At 38.5% G+C, this 14,871-nt stretch overlaps 1 protein-coding gene across 1 annotated transcript; it reads right to left on the bottom strand.

The window, feature by feature from the left end:
- Positions 1 to 214: 214 nt before the first annotated feature.
- Positions 215 to 12,633, bottom strand: fgfr1op2 (FGFR1 oncogene partner 2). Its single transcript, XM_007895391.2, has 6 exons — positions 12,551 to 12,633; positions 9,053 to 9,191; positions 3,446 to 3,563; positions 2,693 to 2,835; positions 1,936 to 2,049; positions 215 to 1,116 (listed from the first exon to the last, which is right to left on the bottom strand). The coding sequence occupies exons 2-6, from the start codon at positions 9,185 to 9,187 to the stop codon at positions 982 to 984; spliced, it is 645 nt and encodes a 214-aa protein (XP_007893582.1). The 5' UTR covers positions 9,188 to 9,191; positions 12,551 to 12,633; the 3' UTR covers positions 215 to 981.
- Positions 12,634 to 14,871: the final 2,238 nt, after the last annotated feature.

Raw genomic sequence — 14,871 nt, 5'->3', positions numbered from 1 at the left:
GTTTTCAAACTATTGCACCATTTTCTAAGTTTCATAACCATTGCCAGCAGTTGCATAGTGTCTCTTAGGCAGATAACAAGTAGCTAAATCTACAAAACCAACCTAGCTTCATTCAATAAACTCAGATATTCAATCGGCAGCTTATGAAATGTTTCCAAAACTGCTGAATAAAAAGCAAGATTAGAATCATTTGACAAAGTACATCACACTGGGACCCTGTATATTACAAACAATTTAATCAATATGTTCTTTTTATTAAAACAAATATAGACATCCACAGACAGTGTATAATAGAGCAATTCTGTCAACAACCCATTCTGAGACTTACTGATCTTGTTATGAAAACGTGGTAAAAAATAGAAATTATTTTATGTAACCAACTATAGAGCTTTTAGCATGAACTAGTCAAACTTCACAATGACAAACCTTCCCCCTGTTCTCTGCTCAAGTCCCAGTACAACAGAGAGAACTAAAACCTTGGAGAGTTACTCCTGAGTTTGTTATAGCGACATTTGACTATTCTACAACTGTCTTATCTGCTTTGTTATTTTTACATTATAAATTATTAACTTTCTACAGAAGGGGTAATCAGTTCTAAGTATGAACTAGTGGTTGGTTTATTTTCCCTGAGGTGTTTTCTGGTGGCAGCAGCAATGTACATTTATTAATCTGAATTTCTGGCAGAAAATCTAATATGGCCATAGCTGCCCTGGTCTGAACATAATGGTATTTAAACAGTGCATGAGATTGACAAAAACAAAATATACAACATTTTATCTTGGCCAACCACATAGAAAAACAAGGTGAGCTCTTATTTTACTGTCAGTTCAGTCAACCAGTCATGAAACCCCTATCATTTTTAAAAAATTTACAGAAATCTGTACATATTTCACGAAGTGCAGACTCCCAAGTCAGCAATAGAACGTTCATGTGCGCTGAAAGTGAGCTTAGTAAATGGAAGCTTCTGGATATGAGCAGGCTTCAGCTCTTCCGCATGCTGAGGTCAGAATTAGTCACTAATCCAGATAATGATGTATTCTCTGTGTCCTCTTTCCTCAGGAAGAGGAATGATTCTTTGTTTACCTGTAGAATTTCTCTCAAGCCTTGATTTTCAAGCTGCAAAGGAAAAAAAAATTAAAAAAGAAAATCAAGCATTCTTGCAAATGCAATACAACTGTAAAATGTAGACAGAGCAGACGTTTAAAGTACGTTGGATTCAGGTCAAGGATCTGGACAAGTTTTTAAAAAATCTATAAATTCTCGCAAATCAGGTAGAAAATGTGGGTGTGAAAACCAGGCCATAAAAGTTGATCAGTTTTCTGACATTCACTTGGGTGTTCAAGTAGGTGAGGTGAACTTCACTATAGGAATGAATACAGGCTGAATATATCTATATATTGATGACACCAATTGAAGCAGTGGGTTCACAAAACAAATTCAACCCATGTAAATATGTGCATGTAAAGCAATTGTTGAGGTAATTTTTAAAACTTCCAAGTAGGCCAATATTTTCGGAATATTCAAAACTAATTGTGCATTAAAAAGATTGTCCTAGAATTAAGGCACTATAATTGGCCTTGGCTCCCGTGGGCTGGTGATGACAAATCAGACTGGATTCCTGTTTCTGACTGATATCCAGTTGATAGTGCTCGTGAGAGGACTTGACTGTGATGCCTCTCATGGTCGAAGAAGGCCCTTCAGCTCAGTTGATCTAGTTGTTCCAAAACTATCGAGCCCTCTGTCTTCCCATTATGGTAGAACCTGTCAATGTTCAGCCATTTGGATAAAGTACCAGAGGACCGCTAGTACCCTTGGAACCATACCCCAGCAGGTCAGCGCCTTCATGAATGGAGAACTTTCTCAAAAATAATAATATAAGATTGCCATTAATACATCTTCTATTTAGTTTAAATATACTGCTGCTCAGTTACTTACTTCTAATTGAACAATTCGTTCCTGTTCTTTACATAGACGTTGTTCATCTATTTCAATGGCTTTTCTCATCACTGCAGCCATTTCATTGATCTTATCCACATGTACTTGAAGTTCCTGGAGAATGTGTGGAGAATGATGACATTATTCAAGTGCTCCAAGAAGTTACCCCTCATGAAAGGCACTATATAAAAGCAAGTTATTGTTGTACATAACAAAAAGTTGGCCAATACTCTTAATAGTTCTGATTTTAACTAACCGAAATTCTATGCATATTTAAAAAGCTGATTACAGTTGAATCTCACCTTGTGGTTACCTTAGTAATGAGGGGCAACTCACTATTCAGCTACATTTTCAGTTTGTTTTCATTTAAGCTGATGGTATCCAAACCCACTATTTGAGGGCATTTTATGAATAAAGGCAAAACAGAGCAGTCAAATAACTGCCCTTAATCGTGAGCTTCCACTGTACTTATGTGAAGACTCCAGATAACAAGAAATTTCTTGTTTCTCTTGAGTAAAGAGAAAAATATATTTAGTCCTGGAGTCTTGAAATAATTTAATTTGGTTTTGAGAATACCAATTGCTATAATTAACTTGTTTCTACAGTCATACATCAAAATGTGCATATTTATAGCTTAGACCAGGATGTTTTGAATTTTCTTTTGACAGCCAGACTTCCTATTGCAGACAAATGGAGAAAAATAAACACAAAGTACACCAACACAGACTGTAAAGTGTAAAGAGACACCTCTGCTCACCTTGGAATGCTGTTCTTTCAATTTTGTAATCATTACAGGATCATCTTTTTTACTGGCCATCAGTAATCGAAACATCTGTTCCCTGTATTTAGTCATGATCAGCTCCAGGGCTGATTGGTGTTCTTCAAGTGATGTCCGTAATTCTAGGAATATAATTAAGAGTTTCCACTTAACTCATTACTAATGCTTTTGGATAATCTAATGTGCTATTAATTATCAGTCACTGCTCTTACCAACTTTTGTAATTTTATAATTACACAAAAGCATAGTAATAATTCAGATCCTAAACCAATTAGTGCAAACAACACATAAAGGGAGGTTAACAAACTGCGTTTTGCATTTCATCAAAAATGAAGGTGTAAGTTTAATGTTTATGATTATGTGTGCAAAGTATATGTTTCTTGAAGTGCACAAATCAGTGTTCTTAGATCTTCTGTTCATAATGGATGTTACTGGAAAATGGTAGTTTAAACAAAGTGGTAAATTTCTAATTATAGAATATCACCATTAGATTCCAATAAGTGCCTAACAAGATTAATGCTTATGATACATATATTAAAAAAAGTATTCTGAAATTATTCTGAAACAGTGGCAGTATCTAGCCTCATGAAAGGGAATATTTAGGACTACAAGGTAATTTAGTAGAATATATTCCCCCGTTAGGTTACACATTATATGAGAACCTCTGTACATTTTTCTTTCTTTTGGCAGAACATTGCTTTTGTTCCAAGTTTCAATATAGAGGAGACTCACCTTTATTTTCCTGTTGCAGTTCTCTAATTTGTCGGTTCTCTTGCTGGATTCCCATCACCAGGGTGGAGCGGGGTCGATGTCTGGCTACTTCATTTAATTCCTGAATATTTTCCTGGTACTAAATCATAAGCCAAGCGCAAAGCATATGCAACACAATTAGTACAAATTATTACCAGCTACATAGAAATGAATGGCAGTTCTTCTCTTGGAAGTACTTGAATGCTTGGTTTCCTCTCAGAAGTTTGAAGGTTAGATCCCCCCTCCCCCAAATGGTTGTCTGTCATTCATATTTGCTTCTCCTGTCAGGATCCTAGAAGGATCCACCAAGCATTAAATGGAGGTAGAAAAAAAATCAAACGACGTCATCCTGGGTTAATTCCCATGGCATAACCCGTTGATCACAGGGAGATGATGACAGTAATCATTAAATACTTTATCACTCAGACCATCTCCTGGCTGGAGAAGGGACTGCAGTATGTAGAAGGAATAGGATAAAAAGTGTGAAAGTAGTAAAATTGCTTTAAATATATATACTAACTAAAGCTAAAACCTTTTGGCAGCAGTGAAAAATACATATATATATGTGTGTGTATAATATTTGTGTGTGTGTATATATATACAGAGAGAGAGTTGACTTACACTTATCGAGAACACGTCTATTTGAAGCGTTCAGTTAAGTCAAAATATCTATTGATCGGGATAAGAGGAGATCCAGGAGCATGATACCAGGGAGTCAGAGAAAGTAGATAACACAAGCTCAAATTGCATAGGGGAGATCTTGGCTCAGCAGTGGCTGATTTACATTGTTACTATTAGTTGTTAATGCACTTTTTCCTTTCTTGCTTCACTGGTTTACCCTTTACATCTTCTTCTGAAGATCACCCCACCAGTCTAAATATAGAAAATGATCAAGATATTTTGATTAAAAATCAAAAAGATGTGCACTTTTATAATGATTTGTCAAAATGCCTTAAAGTGCTTCTTCAGCAATCATTGTCAAGTGTAATGATAATTTTCTGTAGCCAAATAAAGACCAATAAAGAACTTGACAGAGCCCTGCTGTTTTTAAATGTATTGCCGTTTTGCTGATTATCTTTCACAGGCATGGACAGAAATAGCTGAGGTAAATCCACTTGCTGAACGTCAGACATCTGGGAACAGGGGCAGGCTGGAAGAGATTTAAGATTGCAGATGGGGGTCTCTCACATTTGGGAGATCCAGGAGTGTGGAAATAAAAAGGGCTTCTCAATGCTAGATCAAACTCCTCGTTATCTAAAAAAATGAATCTGAAATATTTTGAATACATAGAAGTTCAATGTATGCTAAATATCACAGCCTTCTGCAAAGTACAACCTATTACAAGCTGTAATAATCCAGCAGTTATAGGACTGGGCTGCTATAAATATCTAATAGAACTGCAACACTTTGTAATATCTTAACATAGCAAAAATCGTGTGAAGGTACACGGGTTGTCATAGGTTCCCCACTGCTAGGCAAGTTTTATGGGATAAATCTATTTATACCAACGCAATCAAACCGGCAACAATTGATACGTTTACATGAACAACTTCTCATTACCATTGATGCTTCATCTGAAAGAACCCCTAATATGCCTGGGCTTTCTTCCCATTTTTATTCTTAATCATCTCCACCTACTCCCCAATTACTTGAACCATTATAAATTTCCTCCTCCACACTGTCCTTTTCCAGGAGGAGGTTTCGTCCTTCAGCAGCTTCTATTATCATCAAGATGATTCAGAGCTAATAAGAGGCACTTACCGAGACAATGATGAATTGTTCACCCCTTATTTCACACCCCCCACACCTGAGTAAAATGATTTGTTGGTATAAAATGTTTAATTTTGATTGAGACCAATGCATCTCATTAAGTTAAGGCTCGAGAGGAATCAATCTTGAGAAATTGACTGCAGTGAAGCTGTATCTTAGTCACTATGCCTTTGTGCCAGCCATAGGACTGAGTCCTGAACAGTAGCTGATACATCCAGCAGGGACTCTAATAAGCAGTTTATATCGAGTTTCGCTCGGAAATTACCATAAAAGACACAGTCTAAATTCACAACCCAAAAACAAATTGCATTGATGCCGGCTTCTGAGATCACCTTGAGGAGGTGTTTTTTGTCAGTACATTGAGAGTTATACCGTTACAATATAAATACAGCAGGGGAAAATCAACTTGGGCTCTGCTCAGAAATAATTCCTTAATAATTCTGGGGTTTTCCAAATGACAAAAAGAATTTGTAAGGGGCTGCTTTAACGTTTATAAATTGTACACGAGCAGAGAAATTCTTGTCAATCAGTGCAATTATGTGATTATAAGGACCACTGCGATTACACGGTAGAATCAAATCAGGCTTCACACTCCTCATCATATTGCTGCTGGAAGCAATATTCATTCGCTTCCAGTACAAACTGTGAATTAAGTAGTTATTGTTGCTTTAGAGTAGAATACATTAGTTGCAAAGCTTTAATTTGCTCTAAGTCTCAAAAAAGTAATTCGCAAAACTTCTTTTAGTTCTCCTTTAATTGGCCATTATGTAGATATATCTATCACAGTCAGTGATGAATACGTTTCAAGATCAGTGCCATAAGAATAATCTTGCACTTCTTCGACTCCCACACAGTTAATAAAGCTCACAAAGGCCAGAAATGCTGCACTTCTAGAATGGTTTGAAATGCTACATTGTAATTCATTGTTAATGACCATAAATAAAGTACTTCAATTTTTCAGTAGTTTCCATACTTTAAGCAACATCTTAAGAATGTATAATAATAATCCTTGCATTTGATGCAGTTGTTGAGACGTCTCAAAAGTGTTTCACAGAATATACTGTAAAGCGAATAGACTGGATATTTTTGTTGTCAAAACGCGGCAGCCAATTGCCCACAAAGAGTGATCAAATTACTTATTTANTTTTTTGGAAGAGATTATTATCCCCGGAAAGTGATCGACTAACAACCGGATTCCTACTTACTGCTAAGTAAACAGAGGCGTCTGGAGTAAGAAAAGCTGCCTAAGGTTTTGCCCCGATATATGGACATTACTGTAAATTTTGAGGCCAAGATTCTTGCAATTCTGGAAAGTACATAATTTGTTTTAAAAAAAATTGGTACTGTGTCATACAAACCAGGATGAATTTCTGCGTTAACCAATTCAGGGCAACAGTGAGAATTTGAGCTATATTTGCCCAACTCCTTGGGCTAGGAACTGGCACTTTTAACAAAATAAGCAATTATCATTCCTTTCTAGTGAACCCTGCTGGACATATGTGTCAATGTCAGATGACGAAAGACTGATTTCTGTCCCAGTCAAATAATGCTAACACACATTGTCTACGCTCATGTGAAAAATGGTAACTTCAGGTAGCAGAGTTACTCGTGTTAGGATATCCCAGCAGTAGTCATTGCAGGGTAAGGGATAAGGAAAGAATTCAGCAAAAATGTCATATGCTCCAGTCAAACTCATACTTTGAAGCTACAATGTGGAGTAGGAGAGAGTATTGATAGATTGAGTAAGTAAAAACTAAACTGGAAAAGCACTGCTAAGGATATTACAACATTATTTCATCAAAGCTTCATCAAGTTGAACAAGCAAAACTTTGGCTCGACTTACTAAACAACAAAACAACAAAATTATATTTGTATAGCGCCTTTCATGTCGGGAGGACAAGTTTAAAAAAAAGTTAAAAAGTTTAAAAAAAGGTTAAAAGGACATTCTACAGATGTGTTAAAACTTGTTGTTTGCATTACAACAGTTGAAGCAATTTTTGAATATGAATTATTTAGAGATGCCTAAACTGAAAGAATCTTTGAGGTTATTTAAAATAAAAACAGTTTAAAGTACTTTTCCCTTTAAATTTAAATAAACAAGGTGAAAATTCAAGTGCAAATTCTCAAATTTGATCTCTGTGAGCCAAAGAGGAACCCTAGAAATTCTATTACCTGAGGAAAGTTATTGCAAAAACAAAACTATACTGAACTATACAAAGTGACACAAAAAATATTATTTTTCACCTACTTTCAAACATTTATGCATCTTTTAACTCAGTTACTGATCATACTCTAGAAAACATCAGTCAATTAATTTTGCTTCATAGGTCATTCCACCCTATTGGCACAATTGATTTTAAAATAAATAAGTGTGGTACGTTGAAGAATACCACTGTTTCTGTAACAACAGCTTGAGTTTTATGGTAGTTTTCCATCCTTTATGTATCCTTTCTAACTTGTTTGATCTGTCATTTTGAAAGAGTAATATTGCGAGTGAAGGGTAAAGCCCCGGTGTAACATTAAGAATCAAATCTGGTTTATATATACATGACATTCCACAATTGAGTTAAAAGCTTGTTGTATGCATTATAGCAGTTGAAACAATTTTTGAATATGAATTATTTAGAGATGCCTACATTGAAAGAATCTTTGAGGCTACTTAAAATAAAAGCAGTTTAAAGTACTTTTCCCTGTATGCAACCTTTAAACACTTATCATTTTAAGATAATCCCCAGTTCAAGGACTCTTCTATAGAACCAAGGAGTCTATCAGTTTCAATCGGTTTCAGATTGTGCAGTGCTTGCACTTATGCAAACATTCCCTATAAAAGTTAATTAGCATCTATTTTTGAGTCAAGATACTTTTATCTGTTTAATTAAATTAGAAATAGCCTGATTTATTTGGCTTCTAGAGAGGAGTGACTTAAACCGCAACTGTAAAACTTTCACTCTTTCTATTACTCCCCTATCTAAACACAAAACATAGAAGACACAAAGTTAAATATCATCTACAATAGGAATTCCAAATATCCCGTCAGCCCCATATCCACCACTTTGACCCCTAGAAGACCACATCAGCTGACCTAATTTCACAAACAATTGTATTTACATAGAATAGTTTTTTATAATGAGGAACAATTACACTCAAGTGGACTAACCTACTGAAACGGATTCTAGGTTAAATCTGTATTTTTTCTCCTTCACTTTTAATTGCTTAAAGGAGGGCATCTATAAGTCCCTCTGACCATATATAATAATAATAATCCTTGCACTTGATATAGCGCCTTATCACATCTTCAAGACGTCTCAAATCGCTTCACAGAATATACTGTAGAGTGAATAGAGTGAAGTGACTGTATATCTGTGGGCGAAACACAGCTGCCAATTGCGCACAGCAGTGTCTCACAAGCAGTCATGTATTTAGTGACCAAATTATTATTGTTTTTTTAAGGATTATTATCCTCAGAAAAGCGATCCGCCAATCGACTAACAACCGGGTTCCTACTTACTGCTAGGTAAACAGAGGCGAGTGGAGTAAAGAGTAAGTTGGCCAACATTTCACTCTGCCGGGAATAGAACCCAGGTCTCTCACTTGCGAGGTGAGTGTTCTAACTACTGAGCTACAGGACTAATTATCTGTATAATTATAAATATAATTATTTAAATATAAATATCCAAATAATATTTCAGTGAAGCCACTCTTATATTTTCCTGCGAATGTTTTCCAATTTAAACCTCACAAATAGACATTCTTTAAGTACCCAAGGAAAACTTAACATGACTGCTAAGTTATGTTGGAAAGCTACCATTAGACATTTACCTGTTTCATAGCCTCAACCCGTTTGTTGAGAGCAGTGGTCTGTTCAATGAGTGCCTCGGCTGCACAGTCATGTTCTTTCAGCCGTTCAACCAGCGCCTTAGCATCAGCCAGAACCTTTTCTATAGTACAACTCATTTCTCTGGAAAGAGATAAAACATAAATTATCAATAAAAAGTAAATGCTCAAACACACTTAATTGAAATAATCAGAATATTTTTAGATTTATAACAATATTTATGCATTTATAAGTAAACTGTAGTGTTTTAGTAACTACAGATTTCCCAAATTTTAAAACTGGTTTTCCTGTGGAGTCCTGTAGCTTCGTGGTTAGAGCACTCGCTTTGCAAGTGAGAGACCTGAGTTCAATTCCAGGCAGAGGGCGAAACCTTGGGCAAGTTTCCTTACTCCACACAGAGCCTAATAATAATCCCTCCAAAACCCAAAACAATAATAAATTGGTCATTTTCAATCTACGACTGTTTGTGGGACATTGCTGTGCGCAATTGGCTGCCGCGTTCGCCCACAAATATACAGTCAATTCAGTTTACAGTGTGTTCTGTGAAGCGCTTTGGGACATCCTCCCGACGTGAAAAGCGCTATATCAAATGCGAGGATTATTATTATTAATATTATTATTATTTCCCTTGGTTTTCCTACATATCCAAATAGGAGAGCATTTATCTAATTTACATTTTAAAGTAATAAAAAAAGGAAAATAGTCAAAAATAGGATGGAAGAACAAATACAAATTTAAACAAGTATTAAAATATAGATAGTTTCATAGCCTCAACGAAGTCAATCTAGTGAAAAAAAACACATGGAAACTATTAACAGCAAATTTACAAAATACTGTATTTATAAGAGATACAAATGATTTCATCAAAGAAGCAAAATGCTCGCATTATTTTAAAATGCATCACTATGTTGACATAGCTTTAACGACGTCATTGGAGCCTATGAAACTGTAAAACCCATCAGTCTTATTCAGAGGCCTATGCATTCAGGTGTCTGTTTTCAACGCAGTTTTCTATTTTTGTCTCATTAACTTCGCCAAGCTAAGCCTTGCCTATCAGCTCACAAACAGTAACTGTGTCTGGGTAACAATCTTATTACATTAGTATTTTTAGGATTTATTTTCATTCTTTAGGCAATTAATTATTTTCTTCTGATATCAAATAGTAAGGTTCTAGCACTTGCTTTTCTTCTGATTCTAGTTAACTCTGCTTCAGTGTCAGAAACTGGTCAATCGAGGACAAAGGCTTCCCTCTGGACACGTTCCTTTTTTCTGGATGTAAATGTTCTAATTTCATATATACTTGTCTCTCAAGTCTTGTGAAATAATTTCATTTGAAATTGTTGGCAAAAAGAAACAGTTTTTATTAAAAATGTGTCAGCTGTCCACAGTTGGTAGCAGTGGTAGTAGTTATGGATAAATATTTGAGAGATCAGAGAATACTAATGGCTCTGATTCTTTGCAAGAATAGTTCACTAAAAACCTCTTTTACAATTGATAACTGAGGATAGTCAGTTGTTGGCCCTGGTTTGGTTCCCCATGTTTCAGGCCCAAGTTCAGGAAGCCTGTTATTCTATTTCTGTTTTCTTCATTATCAGATGCATATATAGTCGATCACTGACATTGCTTCTATTTGGATATAGATTGTTTTTACAATAATTCCATCCGGCTTGTTGAGAATGAACTATTAGTAATTCCTTCCATTTGGTAGAATGTGGACCCCATGGCCTGAATTGATTAACCATTATATTTATTGAAGGGTGAATATATGGGTTGTGACGTGAACTGTTGTGGGCTATTCCTGTTCAGAACTTAAATGCTGATTTTAACATAGTAATTATTAGCAAAGTAAATATGTATTTACTGAAATGCAGGTTTATCTTTGTGGTGCTTGATACTTCATAAAGAAATTTTATCTAACTCTCATGTGCACCAAATTGCTTTATTTTACATTGTTCACGTCAATCAGTTATGAAAAGTAAGTGGAGTCCTGTAGCTTAATGATTAGAGCACTCGTCTCACAAGCGAGAGGACCTGGACGGGGCAAAATATTGGGCAAGTTTGCTTACTCCACACACCTGTTTATCGAGCAGTAAGTAGGAATCTAGCTGTTAGTCGATTGCCGGATTGATTTTCCGGGAGTAATAATCCCTTCCAAAAAAATAATAATACGGTCACTCAATCCACAACTGTTTGTGTGGACATTGAGGCCACAATCGTGTTTTGCCCATAGTATATATCTAGTCATTTCAATTTCCAGTATATTCCGTGAAACACTTTGAGACATCTCAAAGATATGATAAGGCACTGTATTAAATGCAAGGATTATTATTATTATTATTATAAATCAAATAGAGAATAATGGGTTCCTGGAAATTGACATTACCTGCAATTGAATTAGAAGAACACTGTTCTGTTTTAATGGCTAGAAACTAAGTTTCTTTAGGCTGAACACTCCTGCAACATCGATAACTTTCTTTGGACATTTACAAACATTCTTTTTAGGGGAAGCGAATAATAATACCATGTGTCTGTGTCAACCACACACACCAGCACATAAGAGCTGACTAACTGCAGAGGGTGGAGAGAGGCAACAGCTCTGTGCAACAGTGCTTTGAAATGACCAGTGACAACGCTCACTGACAGGTTCCGGCTTCCCCCCCACACAAAAAAAACCTTAGGCACCAGATGCAGCCGATACCATCTCCTTGTCGGTAAATAATAGGATCCAGAAATGCACGTGTGACACACAGCTTTACTTTACAGCCTCACTAATCGCATTAGAGCAGCGCACAAGGACTGGAGCTACTGTGAACTCCCCCCCACCCCCCCAACCCCTCCCCCACAACCCCCAAACCCACAACACAACCCCCTCCCACACCCAACCCCCCCCCCAACACCCAAACCCACAACACAACCCCCCCACCACAGCCCTCCACCCCAATCCCCCAACCCCCCCAAACACCCCCCAACACCCAAACCCACACCACAACCCCCTCCCACACCCAACCCCTCCCCCACAACCCCCAAACCCACCCAACCCCCCCTCCCACAACCCCTCCCCACAACCCCCAAACACCCCACACCCAACCCACAACCCCCCCCACACCCCCCCCCACCAACCCCCAACACCCCAAACCCACACACAACCCCCTCCCACACCCAACCCCCCCCCCAACACCCAAACCCCCCCCCCCCCTCACCACAGCCCAAGCTGTGTTTGACAGGAGCCGCCACCATCTTTACATTGCGTTATAGTCATCACAGTCAGGGAACCCTCCCCCCAAACCTGACTCTGACACGATCAGAGAGCGGCTAAACTGGGGACCACTGGACAGCTCCTCACACACTGCCGGTGCCGCCACCGCGTCTCCCGGGCGGTTGTGAGGGAGGGAGGGGCGGTGCCGGTGCCCCCCACCCCGGTCACTCCTCCCCCGGTTCCTCTCCCTCTCCCCCCCACTCCTGTGCCGCCATCTCCTCCTCACCGGACAGCCGCAGCTTCGACTCTCAACTCGACCAACCGCCGCCGCCGCCTCCTCCTGCTCCAGCAACGTCCGGAACCGGATGTGTCTCGCGCCGCCCCCCCCCCACTCTGCGCCTGCGCACGGATGGGAGCGTTGCACGCTGGGAGGTGTAGTTCTCCATCCCTTCCCCCCGGCACTCAACCCCGCCCCCTCGCACTCAGCCCCGCCCCCTCGCACTCAGCCCCCCCTAGCACTCAGCCCCGCCCCCTCGCACTCAGCCCCGCCCCCTCGCCTTGTCAGGGGCGGGGCTTGGGACCAGTGAGTGTTGCTGCTCAGAGCCCAACACCGAGCAATAGTAATAATAATAGTAACAATAACAATAATACTACTATTAATCCTTCTTCTTCTTTTAAGACTTAAAGTGGAGCAAAGCGATAATAATCCTTGCGTTCGATCTCGCGCCTTTATCACGTCTTCGAGACGCCTCAAAGCGCTCCGCAGGATACACCGTGAAGTGTAGTGACTGTGTGTTTTGTGGGCGATACCTTCCTGGCGATGTTTCCCGCCTGCTGTCAATAAAGTATATTGCTCACAACTGTTGCGCAATGAAGGATCGTAGGAGGAAAATGCAGTTGGCCTCTTTCTTCCTCAAGTGCAACAACAACAACAACAACAAGATTCCATTTATAGAGCACCTTTCACGTCGGGAGGACATCCCAAGGTGCTGGACAGTTGGGTCAGTTGGGTCACATGGTTGGGTCACCATGTGAATTTAATAGTCCCTGCATTTGACACTGTGTCTTATCTTTGTCATCAGGACATCTTAAAGTGCTTCACATGATTTTATTGTGAAGTTAAGCGACTGAGTATTTGCAGACAACAGACAATTTTCTGCAATACGCCATGAAATGAATGATTGATTTTATTTAGAGGATTTTTGCCCAGGATATTGGAAGAAACTCCTTTCTATTTTAAAACAGTGCTATGGAGTCTATGATGTTCACTTCAACAAGCAAAGAGGACCTCAGTTTAACAACTCATCCAAAAGATGGCACCTCCCAACAACACATCACACCCCCAGCACTACATTGGAGTGTCAACCTAGACCAAGAATCGCCAACTGGTCAATTGCTGCTAGGTGGCACTCTCGCACATGATCAACAAGACAAGAGTTATTAAATCCAATTGAAAATGAAGTCAGATGCATGAAGTGTTTCACTTGGATTCAATGACTACATGAAATATTTCATGCATCTTGAAATAAAGATATCAACCTTAATGTTTCAGCTTTGGTAAATATCACTCCTTCCTCTTGTTTTTATTGAGCATGTGTGAGACACCACCTAACCGCAATCGACCAGTTGGAGACTCCTGGCCTAGACTGAGTCCAAAGTTCTGACAAGGGGCTTGACGTCACAACCTTCTGACCCAGATGCAACAGTGCTACCAAGTGAGGGAGCTGAGAGAGTTCTGAATTGTCAAGTTGCTGTCCTTTGGGTGAGATGTTAAACCCAGTCCGGCCTGTCCAGGTGGACCATTAAAGATTCCATGGCACTATTTCAAAAGAGAAGTTTCTCCTGATGTCCTCACCAACAATTCTTCACAATTGCCTCCCAAAACAGTTGTTACATTTTACAGTGAAATCCTGAGAAGCGCTTTAAAATGTTTTGACCAGGTGACAAAGCACTATATCAAATGTAAGAATGATTATTATTATTAAATGAAGCAAAACTGCAGAATATCTATATCTACAAATACATTCACCATTTGGCCTTCACGTGTATGAAGTTTCTATAATCTCAACAACTGACTGTTTTATGTATTTAGCTTAGGTTTTTTTTTAGCAGTTTAAGAGTCACAATTTAGTGACCTTTATGTTTATTGTGGCCATGTGAAATGAGAGTAATTGAAATTGAAATAAAGTTTTAAGGTATAGTTACCTGCACTGCATGAGGTATGTACATATTAGGTCATATGATGTCTATTCAAAATAATTGCAACTTGATGGATGTGTAGGTCGTTGCAAGGAGGAAGATATGATTCAGTGAGTGAATTCAATAGCACATGCAATTGAGTTATATGTTTCCTCAGAGCTTCCAAGATCAGAGAAATGTTAAGAGGCACAAAGTATATATCATTGGCACTACAGATATTGAGACTTTACAAAGTACTTTCAAGCATAATACAGAATATGGGATATTTTAAGGGAAAATGAGTGCTTATCAGTGCTGCTAAGGACTGGCACTCAACTGACCTTTTCTGTTCCTGCAGGACCCAAAGATGTATTTTGGTTGACAAACACTGAGTGTAAAACTTTGAAAATTAGTACATAAGTGTCTGAA

Source organism: Callorhinchus milii, unplaced genomic scaffold (assembly GCF_018977255.1).
Source record: "Callorhinchus milii isolate IMCB2004 unplaced genomic scaffold, IMCB_Cmil_1.0 Scaffold5, whole genome shotgun sequence".
Taxonomy (NCBI): Eukaryota; Metazoa; Chordata; class Chondrichthyes; order Chimaeriformes; family Callorhinchidae; genus Callorhinchus; species Callorhinchus milii.
This window is presented reverse-complemented; position numbering and strand designations above follow the sequence as displayed.